This window comes from Macaca mulatta, chromosome 17 (assembly GCF_049350105.2).
Source record: "Macaca mulatta isolate MMU2019108-1 chromosome 17, T2T-MMU8v2.0, whole genome shotgun sequence".
Lineage (NCBI taxonomy): Eukaryota > Metazoa > Chordata > Mammalia > Primates > Cercopithecidae > Macaca > Macaca mulatta.
In genome coordinates, this window is record NC_133422.1 from 31,644,529 (window position 1) to 31,667,137 (window position 22,609).

Sequence of the window (22,609 nt, forward strand, 5' to 3'; positions counted from 1 at the left end):
ACAGGCGCCCGCCACCGCGCCCGGCTAATTTTTTGTATTTTTAGTAGAGACGAGGTTTCACTGTGTTAGCCAGGATGGTCTCGATCTCCTGACCTTGTGATCCGCCCGCCTCGGCCTCCCAAAGTGCTGGGATTACAGGCGTGAGCCACCGTGCCCAGCCTTGAATTTTTAAAAAAACAAAAAACTCCATATGCAAGCATATGGTCAATTGTTTTTTGACAAGGGTGCCAAGACCATTTAATGGTCAACTAATGGTGCTGGCATAACCAAATAGCCACATGCAAAAGAATGAAGTTGGACCTCCTACTTACACTGTATACAAGTAAAAAGATACACTTTTAGATAAAGCCTAGATTAAATTCCAGCCCTGACACTGCAAACCTGGGTAGATTTCTTAATCGCTCCTTCCCTTCACTGTAGAAGGCATAAAATAGTTATTGTGAAATATTATAGTGATTAAGTGAAACATATTGGAGGCAACTTTCTCTGCATTAATCTTTCAGGCACATACTTTTTCCCCAAAAACCTACTCTTCAAGGGTGGAAATCCAGGTACAAGTGATATGCTTGGTCATATTTTAAATAACAGCTTTATTGAACTGACTGGTCAATTTTGTCTCCATTAGAATTCTTGCCAAACTGTACTGCTGTCTTTATTGGACAGTTAAGATATAGTTTAACGTTTTCTAAAAGAAGTCAATATAAAAATGAAAAAAAGCTTTCAAACGAACAGTGGTATGGTCAGTATTGAACTGTAACTGATCTGGCTCTCAAAATACCTTTAATTCTCTTTCTGGGTTAGCGACTGATCTAGTAATCTTGTGCAAATTGTATAAAATTTATACACTATCTCAATAACTCCGTTTATACAAATGGAGAGAGCTTTTTTCCTCTGGGTAATGCTCTGAGATGAAAGCTATAACTGACTCATGATTTCGTATCAGGACACAAGGAAGAAGACGAATGGCCCAATTTCCACACTGTAATAACAAGAACTTACCTGTGTATATAACAACTACTCTAGAGTGCTTTCCACATCATGCACATGGCCCATGCCATATTTGAGTAAGACAGAGCAGATCTCACTCAGACAGGCTAAGCCTTGACAAGTCTGGTTGAGAAACCTTTCGGGAAGAGGGTAAAAGACAGAGTTGGTTTGCTAGGCAACTCATGCATGACTCAGTACTATAATTCAAAAATCACCCAATTCAGTTAATACTTTACTAGGAATCTACCATGTACAGTCACTGACCTAGGTCAGTGAGAATTCAAAAGAAATGTTACATGACAGTCTTTGAACGTAAACCTAGTTTCTCTATTTTCTTATGGTATCAAGACAACATTTAAGAGAACAAGACAAAATATAGTTAAGCATATGGAAAAGACAATAGCTCTTATAGAGTTTAGAAATAATAGAGCTGTCTATTGGAAACATTTCTGGAGCAGGCAGGATCGAGCAAAGCATAATTTAGATTGGTGGGGGTGGGCATGGGAGAGGGGAGGTGAGTGGGAAGAAGTAAAGAAGGGAGGTTTGGACAGACAAGGGAAATATCCAGGAGCAGGAAGGGGCACACCTCTGCTGTTCCCTTTTCCCAACACCTTCCACTTACTGACAATCTCTTGGTCTTTGTGAGCCTAGTTTACCAGGTTCTTCCTTTCCCACAAAGTCTTACAAAGCCCTCCACCAGGACTAAGGGCTCCTTCTTCTGTCCTCCCCAGCATGGTACATATGCCCCTTCCATGGTACTTACTTCATTCTATCTTCAGTGAAAGTCACTTACATGTCTGTTTCCCCAACTAGGTCTCCCTTTTCTTAAGGACAGAGCTGTATCTTATTCATCTTTTTATCCCCTCCCACTACCAGTGCCCAAAAAAATTGCTCACAAAAAATTGCTATATGTTCAAAAAAATGTATTTTTCATTGAATTGAATGGGAGCTAAAGTAGGATAAAGTGGAGCCAAATTATAAATAGGAATATAGGTCGGCGTTCATTCATTCAGTAAATATTTATTGAATGCTTATTGTGTCCAGGCCCTGTTCTCGGCTCTTAAGATACATCCATGAACAAACCAGACAAAAACCTCTGCCCTTGTGCAGCTTATACTCTAGATTGTAAGGGATGGGATTAGCAATAAATTTACATAAATTCAACCATACCTACTGGAAAAAGACACATGCATGTAAATTATTAATGCTATAAGAATCTACTCTTGATATGCAGTTTGTATTTTTGTACTTAATATAAGCATAATATATTCATACCTATGTATCACTCCACAGGAATTTAAACTTTAAGACTACAAAGAGAACTTCATTGGTAATTTAGGAGATTTTCAAGGACCATTCTGAGCATGCTCAATTTTGTCCTTAGGCACGGTCTTTAAAACCTAACCACCTTCCAAGTTGTGACTCCACTGTACCAAAATGAAGACTCTGAGACTTTTGGGCAAAAGAACCATTTTAAGTATTTGAGCATGAGAATGATGACAAGATGAATCCACATTCTCTCAGATTAATCTGGTAACAAGGAACAAGAAAGAGTACATTCATCTGAATATACATAGTCAGGCAACAGTGGAATTCACATCAAGAATTTTTTTAAAAACCAAACCAGTTCATGACATGTCCCATTCTTTTTAGACAACGAAAACAGTAACAGCTCAATGTCATAAATATTTATAAGCAACTCTTAATTATAAAATCCAAAGGAAAAATTCTTAACATAACTGGCTTTAGTATGATTAAAGGCTTATCATTTGCATATATTTTTCAGAGTATTTAAAAAGAATGCCAAGAAAAATCATTTTTAAATTTTGTAATAATTTTACTCTATATACATTAATACCAATCATTTAACCTTGAAAACACAATCTTCACTAACACAATGTAAAAAATTTTTTTGACAGTAAATGACTGGAAATATTGCATTACCATAAAGCTACAAAGAGGTTCATGCTCCTAAGAGCAAAGTTAGGAAAACAAAAAAATAATAATTATGCCAGTGATAAGCACCAAGACAGAACTTTTTTGCACTTAGGGCCTGATTGGTTGTATTTAAACATAACTTCTACATTAGAGGACCAAAATCACACCTTAAAATAATGGCCCGAAAAAAAAGATAAAAATGCACAAATACATACAAAGGTCTCAAAACAGTGACGAACGCCCACTTTAAAAATAATAAAATCAATCATACTCATTTTTAAATTAATATGGCATTTGCAAAATATATTTATATGTCACTTTTCTTCCTTCTTAAGTCATTTTATACAATTTGGATTGCTCCATTTCTTTTCATCAGTTGTCACACTAAAGTAAATAAATATGTTAAATTATGTAGGTTTGCAGTAATGAATCCAAACCATTAGCGCTAGATCGAGTAGCTCCAGCAATCCTCCTTGCAACTCACTCCAACTGGTGAAACAGATTATTTATCTTTATAATTTTAAAAGCCTTAGCCAGGTGAGAGAGAGAGAGAGTGTGTGTGTTTGTGTGTACAAGTTTGCCAGAGCAGTGTGAGACAGTAAGTACCACCCAGAAAGAGGTGAGACATATAAACAAGCTTACACAATGGTCCAACTAACCCCTAAAAGACTTGGGCAGTGAGACACTGAGTTACCCTCAAAATAAACCTGAGGCTGAACAATGGGGGAACCAGAGGATCCGACACCACAATGAAGAGTCAGTGACAGGTTTGGAAAACAAAAACTAAAGTGGGATGTCTCAGGCACAGCCTTCCTGTGACACTGGAGGACACGAAACAGCAATAGCCACTTTTCAGGCAGGGATAAGGGATTGGGATCCCCTGGGTCTGCAGCGGAGGGTCCCTGGCACTTCCCAGAGGGCACTGCAGCAGCCTCTGGCAGTGGCCCTCCACCTTACCCACTGACAATGTCTTAGGGGTTCCAGAGTGTGAACCTGGGTATCCCTCTTCCTGGCTCCAAGGGTGCTCCCAATACAATACTTTCCCTCCCGCAGGCTTAGCCAAAACCATCACCACCCTTTCACTTCCAACTCAGTTTCAGAAAGGGCGTCTCCTGTCCTGTGGGGTCCCTGAGTTTGAGATAATGCCAACATACTGGAGGCTGTAGAGCAGTAACATGTGAAGTCAGGCAGTCACTTTAAAACTTAAGCAATCTACATGCAGTATTAGCCAGTTGTTGTTATCTCAGTAACACTTCTTACCGAAGTAGTTTTTCCTCACAATTTATAGTATAAAGAACAAAGAAAAAATATTGCTGGAATATGATAGACTTTTTATAGTTCAGTGTGGAAACTCCTTATGGAAAAGAAAAGGAGACATTACTTTTCCACTTTCGATCTCCTGTCTGTGGCTTTGAGGTAGAAGAACACTAAGGTTCCTGTGAAGCCATTTAAAGGCTCCCTCTGCCTTTCCACCAGCACAACAATCCCAGGGAATTCCTGAGCTGTCTACCTCCTAAATTTGTAATCATAACTCTGGGCATGTCTATACAGCCCTCTAGTTCAGTTTCAAAATCCACAGCATTTGGAAACAAAATGACACAGTTGCATTCTTTAAATGCCAGTCATGAAATCATCACTTAAAAAAACAAAGAGAAATTAGATAGAATATATATAAATATATGTGTCAAATAAAATTATTTCATTTTTAAAGGTATTTTATTTGGTATGTTGAAGACATGCCTATGACTGCTTCTAAAAGCCCCTGGGAGGAGCCTCATATAGCAAGCTGCAGTATATTTTGTCCCAACATTGTCATGTGTAGTCAGTGAATTTCAGTCACATCAAAATAATCTAACCTGTCTGAACATGCAACTTCTCTTTTTATTCTCTGCAAAACTAAATTCCCTTCTTTATAAAATGATTAGATTTGAGGATCAAGTTAAAATCCACTATATTTCAAGTTAAACTCTGAGGGTTCTGCACAACTACAGCATGATTTTAAATTCATATTGGCATTCACTTTTCTGAATTTTCCTATGCATATCCTAAATAAATTTCCTGGACCATATTTAGTGAGAAATTAAAAGAGATTTACATTGCACTGTGAAGTTCTAATAAATTCTCAGTTGATCGGGTTTATCTCTTAGCTCAATGTCATACAACCTCTACATGACGCAAGCATATGGACAAAAAGGATTTTAAATACAAAACCCTTAGCTCTGTGTCATAAATAAATTTGGGTAAAAACGCAGGCCTTCCACTGAGTCATCACGGCAAAGATGGCCCATCTTCTCTGCAAGCAGCAACCTAAAAAAAAAGAAAACAAAAAAACCCACACAATTATCTGTCCATGCAGAAACACAAACATACATGGTAATGAAAGGTAAGAACCTTACTTACCTCTCTTTGGCTAGGAGGACAGACATTCCCACAAGCTTAGCAAACTCTTCCGATGTTAGGGATCCCTTTTCTGAAACCTAATAGAAACACACAGCAGAAAAAAAATGTAATTAATTTAGGACACTAATTTAAACACACTCTGGGTTCTAATGGTAGGCAGAATGTATATGCAAGAAATAATTTACTGAATGTCCTACTAAAATTCAAAGAACATTCACACTATAACTAAATCTTAACTAATGCTTAATCCTACAAAAGTTGAAGGACCCAGAAGGGACATACTGGAGGCTCAAATATCAAGATCAAGCTCTCCATAATGTAACAAAGTCACTGTACTAAAGCCTAAAGAGAATTATGATACTCTGAAAAAGAATATGTAACAAATTCTGAGTACATATTAATGCTCCAGCGAAGGGACTTTACACATAGGTTTAGTTTAAAATATGTGGTAGAAATATCTGTAGTCTTGGGGTTTTCATCTAGTTGAAAATGAGAAGGATAATAAATAGAAGTTATTCAAATTATATAGGCTCACCATAGAAGCTATGAAGACAGTACTATTTCAAGTATCCTAATGAGTAATATTGGCAATTTGGCCAGTAAAATCCATCCAAACTACAGTCGCTTTTTATATTTTTGAAGCAATTATTTTCATAAAACTTGTGGTGTTTTATCAAGCTGCTTATGTAGGTGTTACTGGAAGAAAAAGTTTGTGTTGTAACATCTGATAAAATTAAAAACCTGTTCTCAACACTGAGTTTTAATAGAAAAGAAAGCACCTCACTAATTCTAATTATCCTTACATGTAAGATGTTAAGAGTGTCAAGAAGTTTCAAAAAGCTCTTAACGTATGACTTTGGTTAATACTGATTCATTGTTAGTGATAAACCATTTTTATTTGGGTGTGTGAATGTTACTTTTCGGTAAAGTTAAATTCAAAAGGAAATCCTGTTTTTTGAGTTGCTAAGCCTTCAGGTCTTCGTAGCAAGCTCTAAAGACCGGAGAAAATCGGCTTCACATACTGTCTCCAGGGCCGAGGCCACCATTTCCTCTTCCTTGTGAGATTGAAGCTCAATTACCATGACGCCACTGTCAAACACACGGAGCCTGAAAACCACAGGTGCGAGAACAAAGCCAGGAATTATCTAGGATATCCAACTGCTGAAAAGCAGCACATCTTTTATATCTTCTTTTATGCCCAGGTCTGAGGGCAGTATTAAACAAAACAACATTTAAAACATATTGAACACAAGGGACAATGGCATACCTAAACAGCTCATGAATACACAGATAATCAAATTATGAACTAGAGTCTACATGCTAAAGAAAATGCCTAGCTTTTTTTTTAGATGGAGTTTCGCTCTTGTTGCCCAGGCTGGAGTGCAAATGGCATGATCTTGGCTCACCGCAACCTCTGCCTCCTGGGTTCAAGCGATTCTCCTGCCTCAGCCTCCCAAGTAGCTGGGATTACAGACATGCGCCACCATGCCCGGCTAATGTTGTATTTTTAGGAAAAACGGGATTTCTCCATGTTGGTCAGGTTGGTCTCGAACTCCTGACCTCAGGTGATCTGCCCGCCTCGGCCTCCCAAAGTGCTGGGATTACAGGTGTGAGCCACCACACCCGGCCACCTGGGTACTTTTTTAAACCTAAGGAAAAGAATATTCACACCTGAACATCTCCAGAGACTAACACAAAATGTCTAAGGGAAGAGGGGCTAGTTATTCTGACCTCATGGGAAGAACCTACATTCTTATCTCATTCCCCCAAATCCAAAAGAGTCTGACTCCTAGCCCTGTTAGGACATGCCCAGCCCTAATAAAGAGGAAATAATATAATTTCAAGAAAGCAATAATCTGGCTTGCCACTAGGGACGGCAAACTTCGCTGGGCCTTCCCATCTACCCCATGCAGAATCATGGCTGCAGGAGGCAAACTTCCTGCAGAGGTTCCTTTACCTGAGAGGTAATTTCAGTGCTTCCAGCATCTTGCACGCATTCACTAAATCTTCTGGTGAGAGCAACTAATAGGGAAAAAAAATCCAGTAATGCTATACAATGGTAATGATCACTAAAACAGAAGAGTAAATTTTAAAATTACCATTTATCAAAAATTTTAGGTGATTTAATCACTACAAAGCAAAAAAGACTGACAAAGGAACCAAAGACTTCTATTCATTAAACCTGTGCTACCCAATAAAGTATGCATGCCACATATGTCACTGTAAATTTTATAGCAGCCACATTAAAAAAGTAAAAAATGGCCAGGTGCGGTGGCTCACACCTGTAATCCCAGCACTTTGGGAGGCTGAGGCGGGTGGATCACAAGGTCAGGAATTCGAGACCGGCCTGGCCAACATGGTGAAACCCTGTCTCTACTAAAAATACAAAAATTAGCCAGGCGCGGTGGCGGGTGCCTGTAATCCCAGCTACTTGAGAGGCTAAGGCAGGTGAATTGCTTGAAACCAGGAGGTGGAGTTTGCAGTGAGCCGAGATCGCACCATGCATTCTAACCTGGGCGACAGAGCAAGACTCCATCTCAAAAAAAAAAAAAAGAGTAAAAAGAAACACATGAAATTAATTTTAATGCATATATTTTATGTAGTCCAATAGATTGAACATAGAACCAATTCAACATATAATCAATACAAAAAATTATTAATGAGATATTTAACATTTCCTTATTCTGTACGAAGCCTTCTAAATCTGGTGCATTTTTACACTTGCAGCATTATCTTGATTTGGATTAACTACATTTCAAGTCCCCAGTCAGCACATAATGTGGCTATCCTTTTGGACAGTGCAGCCTTAACAAATCAGCATAGTGTGGTGATGACAAGCACAGCTTTCAGTCCCACAGGATGGCCCCAGAGCCAGTCCAGCCTAGAACCAAATACCTGTCAAACCACTGTCTCTGCCTGTGGCCTTGCTCAAGTTATTTCATCTTTCTAAGTTTCAATTTCCTATTCTCCAAATTATCCCCTACGGTAAAAGTAGCCACGTCACTTGAGTTATTGGGAGGATAAATGAGGTAACACGTGCAGAGCGTCCAGTGGATGGTAAGTACTCACTAATGGTAGCTATGATCAGTATTCGGATAAAAACACAGAGCAGGGGCTTAACTCATGGGACTGGGTGAGCCATTTGCATGGAGGTGACTGTCAGGGCACAAAGAATACCTAGACAGAACCTTGGAGGCCAAGGACATCTGGATGTGAAGGAGCAAGGACAGCTGAAGAATAGCCACTGCTGATACCCAGCCAAAGGGGCAGGGCAGCTTTCCCTCTGCATTATCTACAAGGCAACTTGTTCCAACTGAGTTGATTCAAAAGAGTTAACTATTGCAGAGGAAGGGCTTCCTGAACAACTTTATTTATCACAATACAAACAGAAAATATTAGAGCTGAACAGTTTCATTCAGTCCAAACCCTTATATTAAAGGTAAGAAAACTGGCTCCCTAAATGCCGGCAAGGATGTGGAGAAAGGGGAACTCTTACACATTGTTGGTGGGAAGGTAAATTAGTACAGTCACTATGAAAAACACTATGGCGATTTCTCAAAAAACTGGAAATAGAACTATCACATGATCCAGCAATCCCACTGCTGGGTATATATCCAAAAGAAAGGAAAGGAGTATATCAAAGAGAAATCTGTACTCCTATGTTTATCGCAGCACTCTTCACAACAGTCAACATCATTTGCAACAACATAGATGGAACTGGAAGACATTGTTTAGTGAAGTAAGTTAGCACAGAAAGACAAATACCACATGTTCTCACTCATATGTGGGAGTTAAAAAAACTGATTTCATGCAGATAGAGAGTAGGAAAATGGCCATTAGAGGGTGGGAAGAGTAGTGGGGAAGGAGGGATAAAGAAGGTTGGTTTAATGGGTACAAAAATACAATTAGAAGGAATAAGAGGCCAGACACAGTGGCCCACGTCTGTAATCCCAGCACTTTGGGAGGCCAAGGCGGGTAGATCACCTGGGGTCAGGAGTTTGAGACCAGCCTGGCCAACATGGAGAAACCCCGTCTCTACTAAAAATACAAAAATTAGCCAGGCGTGGTGGCGGTCGCCTGTAATTCCGAGTTACTTGGGACACTGAGGCAGGAGGATTGCTTGAACCAGGGAGGTGGAGGTTGCAGTGAGCTGAGGTTGTGCCACAGCACTCCAGGCTGGGTGACAAGAGTAAGCCTCCGTCTCAAAAAAAACAGGGGGGAATAAGACAATAGCATCCAGTAGTACAATAGGGCAACTATAGTTAACAATAATCTATTGTATTTCTTTTTTTTTAAATTAATTTATTTTTTGAGACGCAGTCTCGCTCTGTCGCCCAGGCTGGAGTGCAGTGGTGTGATCTCGGCTCACTGCAATCTCCACCTCCCTAGTTGAAGGGAGTCTCCTGCCTCAGCTTCCCAAGTAGCTGGGATTACAGGTGCCTACCACCAAGCCCAGTTAATTTTTGTATTTTTAGTAGAGACGGGGTTTCGCCATGCTGGCCAGGGTGGTCTCGAACTCCTGACCTCAGGCAATCTGCCTGCCTCAGCCTCCCAAAGTGCTGGGATTACAGGCGTGAGCCACTGCGCCCAGCCCTATTGTATATTTCTTTTTTTTTTTTTTTTTTGTATATTTCAAAGTAACTACAAAAGTGGAATTGGAATGTTCCTAACACAAAGAAATAATAAATACTGGAGGTGACAGACCCCTAATTTCTCTGATTTGGTCATTACACATATGCTTGTATCAAAATTTCACATGTACCCCATAAATATGTACAACTATTATGTATCCATAAAAAAGAAAAAATAAAAATGTGGGGGCCGGGCATGGCGGCTCATGCCTGTAATCCCAGCACTTTGTTTGGAAGGCCGAGGTGGGTAGATCACCTGAGGTCAGGAGTTCAAGACTAGTTTGGCCAACATGGGGAAACCCCGATTCTACTAAAAGTATGAAAATTCTCCTGATGTGGTGGCACACGGCTGTAATCCCAGCAACTTGAGAAGCTGAAGCACAAGAGTTGTTTGAAGCCGGGAGGCAGAGATTTCAGTGAGCTGAGGTTGTGCCACTGCACTCTACAGAGTGATACTCTGTCTCAAAAATACAAAACAAAACAAAAATTTTAAAGGTAAAAAAAAAAAAATGTGGTACATGTATACAGTGAAATACTATTCAGCACAAAACAGAATAAAATCCTTTCATTTGCAGCAACATGGATGAACCCGGAGGATATTACGTTAAGTGAAATAAGCCAGACATAGCAAGACACCACCACTTGATCTCACTTACATGTAGAATCTTAAAACAGTTGATCTCATAGAAGCAGAGAGTAGAAGAGTGGCTACCAGAGGCTGGGGAGGGTAGGTGGGAGCGGGGATGGAGAGAGGCCGGTCAACAGATACAAAGTTACAGTTAGACAGGAAGCATGAATTCTGCTGCTATATTACACAGAGTGACTAGATAATGACAATGCAGGGTAGTCCTTTTTTTTCTGTTTCTGGGTACTTTTTTTTTTTTGAGATGGAGTTTTGCTCTGTCCCCCAGGCTAGAGTGCAATGGCACAATCTCGACTCACTGTAACCTCTACCTCCCTGGTTTAAGCAATTCTCCTGCCTCAGCCTCCTGAGTAGCTGGGAGTACAGGCATACGCCACCATGCCCAGATAATTTCTTTGTATTTTTAGTAGAGATGGGGTTTCACCATGTTGGCCAGACTGGTCTCGAACTCCTGACCTCAGACAATCCGCCAGCCTCAGCCTCCCAAAGTGCTGGGATTACAGGTGTGAACTACCATGCCCGGCCCCGAGTACTTTTTATTGATACATAATATCTTACATATTTACGGCGTACAGGGGCTATTTTTATTAATACACATGCATAAAATGTGTAATGATCAAGTCAGGGTATTTGGGGGTACCTATTACCTGAAGTATTTATCATGTCTATGTTTTAGGAACATTTCAAGTCCTCCCTTCTAGCTACTTTGAAATATACAATACATTGTTGCCTCCCTACTCTGCTATTGAACATTAGAATTTATTCCTTCTAACAGTACGTTTGTACCTATTAACCAACCTTTCTTTTTCCCCGCTCCTACCTATACACCTTTCCCAGTCTCTGATATCTATCATCTATTCTCTACTTCAGTGAGATTAGCTTTTTTAGCTCCCACATGAGTGAGAACAAGAAATATTTGTCTTTCTGTGTCTGGCTTACTTCACTTAACCTAAGGACTTCCAATTTCTCCATGTTGCTGCAAAGGATGTGATTTCATTCTTTGTTTATGACTGAATTGTATTCCATTTGTATGTATCTGACATTTTCTTTATCCCTTCATCACTGATGGACACTTAAGTTGATACTATCTGTTTTTTGAAAAATGTTTTATTTTAGATTAGGGGGTACATGTGAAAGTATGCTACACAGATAAACTTGTGTCACTAGGGTTTGCTATGCAGATTACTTCATTGTCTAGGTATCAATATTAAGCCCAGTACCCAATAGTTATCTGTTTTGCTCCTCTCCCTCCCTCTAGTCTCTACCCTCAAGTACATTCCAGTGTTTATTGTTCCTTCTTTGTGTTCATAAGCTCTCATCATTTAGCTCCCACTTATAAGTGAGAATATGGGTATTTGGCTTTCTGTTCCTGCACTAGTTTGCTAAGGATAATAGCCTCCAGCTCCATCCATGTTCCCACAAAAGAATTATCTCACTCTTTTTTATGGCTGCATATGACAGACAAGAGAGGATTTTTAATGTTATTACCAGAAAGAAATGATAAATGTTTAAAGTGATGAATATCTTCATTGCCCTGTGATATGGTTTGGTTCTGTGTCTCCACCCAAATCTCATCTTGTAGCTCCCACAGTTCCCACGTATTGTTCGAGGGACCTGGTAGGAGATGATTGAATTATGGGGATGGGTCCTTCCTGTGCTGTTCTGGTGATAGTGAATGTGTCTCATGAGATCTGATGGTTTTAAAAACAGGAGTTGCCTGCACAAGCTCTCTTTGCCTGCCACCATCCACATAAGATGTGACTTGCTCCTCCTTGCCTTCTGCCATGATTCTGAGGCCTCCCCAGCCATGTGGAACTGTGAGTCCAATTAAACCTCTTTCTTTTGTCTTTCTTCAAAAATTCTTTAAAAATTGCCCGGTCTCAGTTATGTCTTTATCAGCTGCGTGAAAATGGACTAATACACCCTGATTTTATCATTATGCAATGTATACATGCACTGAAACACCATATAGTACCCTATGAATATGTACAATTATTGTGTCAATTATAAAGAAAAATAGAAAAAGTTTTGAATAGCAAAAAATAAAAATAAAAAAAGAAGAAGGAAAACTGAGTCTCAGAGATGTTAAGTAAGCTACTGAAGGTCACTAAGCAAATCACTATCAAAACCAAGAAAAGAATCTACCTCCTAGATCCCAGGGCAGTATTCTTTTCACTGTACCACAGTGCTTCTCAAAATAGCTTTGATATTCACAACCCTTCCTCAAATTGTATTCGGAATTTGTATTAAGAAAGTCTATCTTTAGTTAAAAGAATATTTAAATTTTCTATTCTTACTTCCATTCCTCGAGCTCGGTTTACTAAGCAGTACACCTCCGTGAGTGACATTATTCCCCCTCGTTCCTGTTAAAATATGAAATTTTAAAAAAAGTATTATGTTACAATTACACCAGTTAGCATTTCTTAACAGAAATCATAATCACAGTGAAATCAGACATCATAAAAATTTTTAAGAAGTTTATAAAAAACTTTATTTATACAAAGGAGAACCTATTCAGATACCAAGAGGCAGTTCAGATTCAATACTTGCATTTTAATTCATTACCACTTTATTTTTTTATTTTTATTTTTATTTTTTTGAGATGGAGTTTCTCTCTGTCACCTAGGCCAGAATGCAGTGGTACAGTCTTGGCTCACTGCAACCTCTGCCTCCGGGTTCAAGCAATTTTCCTGCCTCAGCCTCCTGAGTAGCTGGTACTACAGGCATGCACCACCACGTCTGGCTAATTTTTTTGTATTTTTAGTAGGGACAGGGTTTCACCATGTTGGTTGGGCTGGTCTCAAACTTCTGTCCTCAAATGATCTGCTCACCTTAGCCTCCCAAAGTGCTGGGATTACAGGCATGAGCCACTATGCCCAGCCTCATTACCATTTTAACATTTACTTAAATGAAAAAAGGGGCTCTACACCATGTTTCAAAAAATATATTTAAATGTTTTAACTTACTCCAGCTAATAAATGAAAAAAGTATAGAATTAAATAAGACTATTACCATTTTGCAACCTCCAATGAAATAACAGATCTAGGTAATGACTGTCAATGGCTGTTAACATCACAAAAAATTTTTTTTTAATTTAAAAAAAGACAATTGGACATTATGTATCTCTTGATGGAAGTACACAACAGCCTCTATGAAATAGTCTTGCAATAATAATTTTTAAAAACCCTAACAAACCTTTATTATAAATACCAGTTCATAGGAAATACACAGGACAGGAAAAGCACACTCTATAATCTAAACAACTAATTTCTTCAGGAAACACATTGTGGGGTGGGAGGTGAGAGAGGCCAGAGAAGAAATAACCCATGAAATTAAAAACAAACAAACAAACAAACTTGAAACAAATCAATAAACTGCAATGAATCCTGATTGAAACAGACCAACTGTAAGGGAAAATGTGAATACTAGGCTGACTCGGTGGCTCACACCTGTAATCCCAGCACTTTGGGAGGCCAAGGCAGAGGGATCAACTGAGGTCAGGAGTTCAAGACTAGCCTGGCCAACATGGTGAAACTCCCTCTCTACTAAAACTATAAAACAATTAGCCGGGCGTGGTGGTGGGCACCTGTAATTACAGCCTCTCAGGAGGCTGAGGCAGGAGAATTGCTTGAACCCAGGAGGCAGAGGTTGCAGTGAGCTGAGATTGCGCCACTGTGCTCCAGACTGGGCAACAAGAGTGAGACTCTGTCTCAAGAAAAAAAAAAAAAGAAAATGTAGCACTTTGGTAGGCTGAGGCGGGCAGATCACAAGGTCAGGAGATCGAGACCACAGTGAAACCCCATCTCTACTAAAAATACAAAAAATGGCCAGGCGCAGTGGCTCAAGCCTGTAATCCCAGCACTTTGGGAGGCCGAGACGGGCGGATCACGAGGTCAGGAGATCGAGACCATCCTGGCTGACACTGTGAAACCCCGTCTCTACTAAAAACTACAAAAAACTAGCCGGGCGAGGTGGCAGGCACCTGTAGTCCCAGCTACTCGGGAGGCTGAGGCAGGAGAATGGCGTGAACCCGGGAGGCGGAGCTTGCAGTGAGCTGAGATCCGGCCACTGCACTCCAGCCTGGGTGGCAGAGCGAGACTCCGTCTCAAAAAAAAAAATACAAAAAATTAGCCGGGTACCGTGGTGGAAAAGAAAACGTGAACACTAGATATTAGATAACATTAAGAAATTATTTTAATTTTTTAGATTATGAAATGGGATTACAGTTGTATTTAAAGGAGTCTTTATCATTAGAGTTACATACTGAAATGTTTACAGATAAAGTGATGTGATGTCTGGGATTTGCTTTCATATAATTTTGAGTGGAGGTTGGTTTACAGAAGAAGCTGGATGATGGCTACAGAGGATTCATTATACTATTCTATTTGGCATAGGTTTGAAATCTTTTTTAATACAAGTGCTTTAATAAACTTTTGATTGCCTGAATACTATCAGACTAGAAGATGAATCTGGATTATGGAATGATTAATAGTACTAAATAGTAAAGACTAGATGTATGGAAATATATCTATTCAGAGAAAGATCATATATTTCCTTTTTAAAAATAAGGAAAACTTCATATCAAATAGATTTAGAAAGTTATAGATGTCAAAAATGAAAATTAAAAACAAATTAGAAAATTACAAAGAATAATAAGCACAGTGAACTTATTTAATATACCTGAAAGAAAAAAAAAAACATGTCAGTTGACAATAACCATATCATGAAAGGAGTTATGCTCTTTTTAACTCTTCTGATGACATACGGCTAATTTCACATAGTTTAAAAAAAACACATAGGTTTAATTTTTACCTCTAAAGGCACCTGCAATATTCCAGCCAGCTGTTTGGCCAGTTGCATGTGGTACTGTGTGCCTGAGCCGTAGGTTTCTCTGGTAACTGGGTTAGCGATTCCCATGCTCAGCAAGTAGGATTTAAACCTGATGGTCTATAATAAAAGAGGAGAAAATGCAGAATTGTCTCTCCACCTCCATATTTGAAATTCTTCCATGACAAATTCAATTCCACTCAATAATTTCTACATATCCCCATTCCTTCTACTGTGTTTCTGTGCTGTGAACTGTAAGAGAGCAGATTTCCAGGAGTTCCCTGCATACATCTAATTATTCTCCTTCCTACTTCTCTGCTGGTCTCTCATATTCTGTTTACTTCACAAGTTTGATGTGAGATTCAGAAAATGCCTCTGCTATATTTAATGCCAACCAAATAGTACAACTGAAAACTTAGGAAAATAGCTGTGATTAGATTGTAGACAAACTGAATGAAACAAACATCAAACTTAGGACAGCCACTCCTTGTACATTTCAGTATTTCTGTTTTCTACACTCTAAAAAAAGGCATTGAAATAGCCTTTAATCCTAATAGAACTAATATAATTTTTATGGTTGACTTTTCTTTGGCACTTTCACATATCCTCAAGTCCTAAAAGAAATAAAACAGGGCCGGGCGTGGTGGCTCAAGCCTGTAATCCCAGCACTTAGGGAGGCCGAGATGGGCGGATCACGAGGTCAGGAGATCGAGACCATCCTGGCTAACACGGTGAAACCCCATCTCTACTAAAAAATACAAAAAAAACTAGCCGGGTGAGGTGGCGGGCGCCTGTAGTCCCAGCTACTTGGGAGGCTGAGGCAGGAGAATGGCGTGAACCCGGCAGGCGGAGCTTTCAGTGAGCTGAGATCTGGCCACTGCACTCCAGCCTGGGCCACAGAGCAAGACTCCGTCTCCAAAAAAAAAAAAAAAGGAATAAAACAGGCTGGGCGCGGTGGTTCACGCCTGTAATCTCAGCACTCTGAGAGGCCAAGGCAGGCAGATCACCAGGTCAGGAGATCAAGACCATCCTGACTAACACGGTGAAACCCGGTCTTTACTGAAATACAGGCACACGCCTGTAGTCCCAGCTACTCAGGATGCTGAGGCAGGAGAATCGCTTGAACCCGGGAGGCAGAGGTTGCAGTGAGCCGAGATCACACCACTGCACTCCAGCCTGGGCGACGGAGCGAGACTCCGTCTCATAAATAAATAAATAATAAATAAAACATAAATAATAAATATAACAGTACATTCAGAAAGACAATGTAAACCACAAAAACCTTCCTGCATTATTTGTGTTATCTAGTTTCAAATGCCTTAAAAAAAGCAACTTATTTACCTCATCTTCTGTGATGTCACCTTGTTTGTCTTTAATTTTATTAGCAATTGATTTTGATAACTCCACCATTTCTTTAGCCTGGCAAATAAAAAGTAAAGACTGAAAAAGCAATATTGTCCCCAAAATGTCTGCTTACAAAATATATTTCAAAAACTGTATCATAATTGGTATGAATTTAATAGGCATAAATGATATATACCTTGATCATTAGTTTGCTGAGGTCCTCAAAGGCCTGAAATGAGAAATGAGTTTTTGTTGAAATCCATCTAAATAATTAAAGCAATGAGGCACCCTCTACTTTTTCCCCATAAAAATTTGAAATTTTCGGCCGGGCGTGGTGGCTTGCACCTGTAATCCCAGCACCCTGGGAGGCCGAGACAGGCAGATCACGAGGTCAGGAGATCAAGACCATCCTGGCAAACACGGTGAAACCCCGTCTCTACTAAATTTACAAAAAAAATTAGCCAGGCGTGGTGGCAGGAGCCTGTAGTCCCAGCTACTCGGGAGGGTGAGGTAGGAGAACGGTGTGAACCCGGGAGGCGGAGCTTGCAGTGAGCTGAGATGGCGCCACCGCACTCCAGCCTGGGACAGAGCAAGACTCTGTCTCAAAAAAATAAAAAATAAAAATAAATAAATAAAAATTTGAAATTTTCTTGCAAATATCAATTTGTTAATAAATATTTATATAAATAATAAATCTACCTTACTCTAAAATTGCATTTTAGCTAAAAAACCATACATTTTCCAAACAAACTACAAAATAACTTCATTTTCAAAGAGAAAATAATTATTATTGATTAAATAAGCAAAAGGTGATATAAACAGTAGTTCAGAAAATATTATTTACTGTTATTTGATAAAAGTAAATTCTGTCACTGTCACTGGTTTTTTTCTAAAATCATTTTCTAATAGGAAGTCAAGAATAAAAAGCACTACAAAGCATTCCTAGTTAAAAATGGCAATACACAGCTGCAGGAATAGTTATCTGGGCACAATAATTTTGGCTTTAACACAGGTCTGACTTAACTGAAACAGTAAGTCTCAGGCTCTGATTATCAAACCCATTATGCTTGTAGATATGGTGGATATCACAAAAGAAAAACATTCAAATACCATCTAAATGTATCTACATAGAATCAACTGTTTAATTTGCTACAGCAAAAAACTACTTCGAAGGCCTCTTTGAATTTAAATATATTTATAATAAATTATTTCAAGTTACTGAAAATATACTCCCAGTGCAGAATATCTTATCTAATTGATGCATACAGATGTTATTTTTTAAAACCAGTTAAGCAGCTTGTCATTAACTGAAATATCAGTCCATATGGTGGTCTGAAACATAATAGTGGCTCTGACCAGCTTATGCCCATCTGCAGGAAAGCCTCCCCCATCTGCAAAAGGATTTTGCTAAAAGAATAGTGTGTTGCGTATTCTTATGGCCAACTCACTAAGGTTAATACTGAAAACAAAGGGGAATGTGCACACACCTAACAGGAATTTCCTTAGATAAACAAAAGACTTAAACACTGGATTCTTATCAGCTAGAGCCAGCAGCTGCAGGAAACCCTTTGTGAGAAACTCTGGGCACCAGCTCTGAAACCAAGTCAATTCTAACATTTAGATAGAGGGCAAATCACACACCAACCTAGTTTTCAAAAATAAAACATACATTTTGCACACTTAGGTTTTTACTTTTAATATATAAGATATTAATAGATTTTTTTATCTGTGTAAACTAGTAAAGATAACACATTTATATTGTATATAGTAAATCACTGTATTTATTATTATTATGTTGTTGTAGAAAAAATATGCTAAGTTGAGAGTCCACAAAGAATACATAAATAAGCCCTGTAAACTTAACACATAGGCAATAAAAAAAAGTAAATATTTTAGTGCCTCAGAAGAAGTGTCTATAAATATTTTAAGAGATTATAAAACACAGAGAAAAGCTTCCTTACTTGTATTTCTATAATTATTATAAAATTTGGAATTAGTCAACTATTAAAAAATGAGTAAAGAAACTACCTACAATAAAAATTAAAGCAAAAGAGATGCATATATCCATTCTATAATTGCATCTGCCAGTTTATGGAACCTTGTATCCCTCTACCACACCTATAGTCAAATTTCCACTCCAAATTTGAGAAAAACAGCACCTGTTTTAAAACCAGGAGTACCCCCTTAAGCTGACTTACAACATGATTTCTTACTTACTTTTAGTTATCACTTTGGCTATTAGCGTCAGTAACTCAGTATATTCTTGATTTTTCACTTCAGTATTCTTGAATGTGCCTTGCAGATTCCATTCCCTTTTCCTGGGTTCTTCTTATCCATGCTGGTCATCTGCTAGAGCCTATTCATCTTTCAGCCTTTGACTTCCATATTCCTGCTGCTAACAAGCCCTCCATGACCTCAACAGAAGTTAGGGATCATGTTATACGTCCCTGCTGCACCCTATATGTTCTCCTTGCAAGGTGTTTCTCCCACCATGGATAATGCCTCTTTGCCTGCCTGTGTCTGTGCATCACCACAGTATCCCCAGCCTCTGATACAAGGCCCAGCACAAAGTAGGGAGGAGTATCTGCTGAATAAATTAATGATCTGCATGGTTAATGATCTGCTGAATAAATTAATGATCTGCATGGTTAATGATCTGCTGAATAAATTAATGATCTGTATGGTGGAGCACAGTGCTTATGTAGCACTGTCGCCACCAGCAAACTGCCTGCAAATCAGGAGACATGTGTTCTCATCTGCCTCGTTCCAAATCTAGTCACTCACTCTGAGACAATTTCTTCTCTGAATAATAAGAACCCTTCTAATGCTAAAATGTTGAAATTTTATGAATCTTCTCAGAATAGATGATTCTGAAAAGATGGTGGCTATGGCAGCACAGTTTTTGAATCTCTCCAAATCACAACATGAAAACAGGGCAACTAGATTTTAAAACCAAAAACCCCATAGGTAACATAGACTACAATACTAAGTGTAAGATACTAGCAAAAACCCCTCAAGATACAAGCCGGTAGGGCAAACCACTAAGAGCCACAAGACCTGCAGGATGCCAGGATCTAGGCAGGAGAAAGAAAAGAAAAGCAACAATGTAACCCACAGACCTGAGAAAGCAAGAGCCCCAAGAGAGCCAACAGGGATTCACTAGAAAGTAAAGCAGGCCAATTTGAGGACAGTGCCTAAAATGGGGAGGATTGTGCCTACTTCAATTATGGGAGGGTCCACTATTAACCTTTTATATCAAAATAAGCTAAAAGATGTTAAGAAGATGATACAAGCTATGAAGGTTCAATATAAATCAGAAATAGGTGACAGGAAAGAATTAAAAATAAAAGGAAAAAAATCATTTCAGAAATAAAGGCTACACTAGACAGACATGAGTGAATAAACACAACAGATAAAACCTTCAAAAAAGGTGAAAAAGAGGAAAACTTTCTAAATAAAAAAGAAATGAGGAAAGAAATGAAAAGCATTAGAGTCACAAATAGTGAAGACAGGCAGTGAAACTGCAACATACAGCTAATAGGAGTCCCAGAAGAAAAAAAATCAAAGCAATTATTGAAAATTATAGGCCAGGCACAGTGGCTCATGCCTGTAATCCCAGCACTTTGGGAGGCTGAGATGGGCGGATCACGGGGTCAGGAGATCGGGACCATCCTGGCTAACATGGTGAAACCCCATCTCTACTAAAAAATACAAAAAAAAAACTAGCCAGGCGAGGTGGCGGGCGCCTGTAGTCCCAGCTACTTGGGAGGCTGAGGCAAGAGAATGGCGTAAACCCGGGAGGCGGAGCTTGCAGTGAGCCAAGATCCCGCCACTGCACTCAAGCCTGGGTGACAGAGCGAGACTCTGTCTCAAAAAAAAAAAAAAAAAAAAAAATAGAAAAAATTAGCTGGGTATGGTGGCACGCGCCTGTAGTCCCAGCTACTTGGGAGGCTGAGGCAGAATTGCTTGAACCCGGGAGGCAGAGGTTGTAGTGAGCCAAGATTGCGCCACTGCACTCCAGCGTGGGCAACAGAGTGAGACTCCATCTCAAAAAAAAAAGAAAGTTATAATACAGAAAAATTTCCCTGAAATTAAAGAATTCCTGAAACTATTTACTGAAAAAGCACAGCATGTAACTAAGAATAACAACTCACAATGACTAATAGACACATTCTAGTAAAATTACTGGGCTTTAAAGTAAAATTTAAAAATCCTTTGCCCATCTAGGAAAAATAGCAACTGTCTTTTAAAAAGGGAAAAAATTAAATTATCATCACTTTCTGATAGCAACACTTCATGCCAGACCAAAAAAAAAAAAAAAAAAAAGTAATATAGTGAAGACACTCAAAGAAAGAAAATGTGAGCTGAGGATTTTAAATCCAACAAAACTGACCTTCATGTATAAGGAAGACAAACATGGCAGATACAGGGAATATTGTTCCTATGATCATTTCCTTAAAAATCTATTACAGAATGAGCTTCAGACAACCAAAGCGACCACAGAGAGCTCAGTATTGAGGACTGGTGGTACTAAACATGGAGGTACTTATAAAACTAAGAGTCAATGAGAGCTGGAGCTGAGGGGAGAGTGTATGCAGTGGCTGCATGCTCAGATGGTGTAAACACAGTGCACCTATTTTTCAAATGTATGAAGAATGGGGAAAACACATATACATTTTTTTTTCAACTGTTTTAGTAATTATCTGGTAGTGTCATCTTGAATTTGAATAGAAAAGATAAGTATGCTCTTGTTAGGCACTTTATATTAACAACAACAAAATTCTAGCTCTGTCCATTGAAAAAGCCTAAAAACAAAGATCAACCCAATAGTGATGAATATTACTAGCAAGCAGATTGTGGTTCTGAAATATCATTTCCCACTAAAAGAAAACAGAGCGGGCTGGGAGCGGTGGCTCACGCCTATAATCCCAGCACTTTGGGAGGCTGAGGCAGGTGGTTCACGAGGTCAGGAGTTCAAGACCAGCCTGACCAACATGGTGAAACCCCGTCTCTACTAAAAATACAAAAATTAGCTGGGCGCAGTGGTGCGCACCTGTAATCCCAGCTACTCGGGAGGCAGAGGCAGGAGAATTGCTTGAACCCAGGAAGCAGAGGTTGCAGTGAGCCAAGATAGTGCCACTGCATTCTAGCCTAAGCGACAGAGTAAGACTCTGTCTCAAAAAAAAAAAAAAAAAAAAAGAAAGAAACCAGAGTTTCTCAGATAAATGGTTGATTCTGGATCTGAGGCAGGAAATGTACAAGATGGTCCTGGAGCTTTGTCACACCAGATAGTGAAGAAGCTAGCAAAGTTCACCTAGTCACAACAAAAGCACTTAGAGGGCCAACTTGAAGCAGCTCCCACTGGCCAAAGATGGGACAATTTGAGCTTCAAATAGGATAATAATTATAACCGATTGAAATCCATCAAATATGCTAAACTTCATGAATTCCTAATGACATGTTAAAAAAAAAACCTAATTAGTCAGCTGGGCACAGTAGCTCACGCCTGTAATCCCAGTACTCTGGGAGGCCGAGGCAGGCGAATCACGAGGTCAGGAGATCGAGACCATCCTGGCTAACATGGTGAAACCCCGTCTCTACTAAAAATACAAAAAATTAGCCGGGCGTGGTGGCAGGCACCTGTAGTCCCAGCTACTCAGGAGGCTGAGGCAGGAGAATGGTGTGAACCCGGGAGGCGGAGCCTGCAGTGAGCTGAGATCGAGCCACTGCACTCCAGCTTGGGCGACACAGTGAGACTCTGTCTCAAAAAAAAAAAAAAAAAAAAAACCTAATTAGTCATCGTCAAAAGATAATAAGGAAACAATTTATTACCCTGATG

At 39.3% G+C, this 22,609-nt stretch overlaps 2 protein-coding genes across 3 annotated transcripts in view; both read right to left on the reverse strand.

The window, feature by feature from the left end:
* Positions 1-1,118, reverse strand: part of THSD1 (thrombospondin type 1 domain containing 1) — a 34,000-nt gene extending 32,882 nt beyond the window's left edge. The window contains exon 1 of the mRNA XM_028837585.2: positions 1,000-1,118. The gene's annotated coding sequence lies outside the window, so the exon portion shown is untranslated. The remainder of the gene's footprint in view (positions 1-999) is intronic.
* An 869-nt stretch (positions 1,119-1,987) lies between these two features.
* The window catches only part of VPS36 (vacuolar protein sorting 36 homolog), a 36,390-nt gene continuing 15,768 nt past the window's right edge, over positions 1,988-22,609 (reverse strand). For both annotated transcript variants that reach the window (XM_015121137.3, XM_015121138.3), the window contains exons 7-14: positions 16,967-16,999; positions 16,768-16,845; positions 15,412-15,546; positions 12,897-12,962; positions 7,283-7,347; positions 6,348-6,432; positions 5,326-5,402; positions 1,988-5,232 (exon numbers count right to left, since the gene is read on the reverse strand). In XM_015121137.3, coding sequence (XP_014976623.2) covers positions 5,139-5,232; positions 5,326-5,402; positions 6,348-6,432; positions 7,283-7,347; positions 12,897-12,962; positions 15,412-15,546; positions 16,768-16,845; positions 16,967-16,999 — 633 coding nt within the window. In that variant the 3' untranslated portion in view covers positions 1,988-5,138. The remainder of the gene's footprint in view (positions 5,233-5,325; positions 5,403-6,347; positions 6,433-7,282; positions 7,348-12,896; positions 12,963-15,411; positions 15,547-16,767; positions 16,846-16,966; positions 17,000-22,609) is intronic.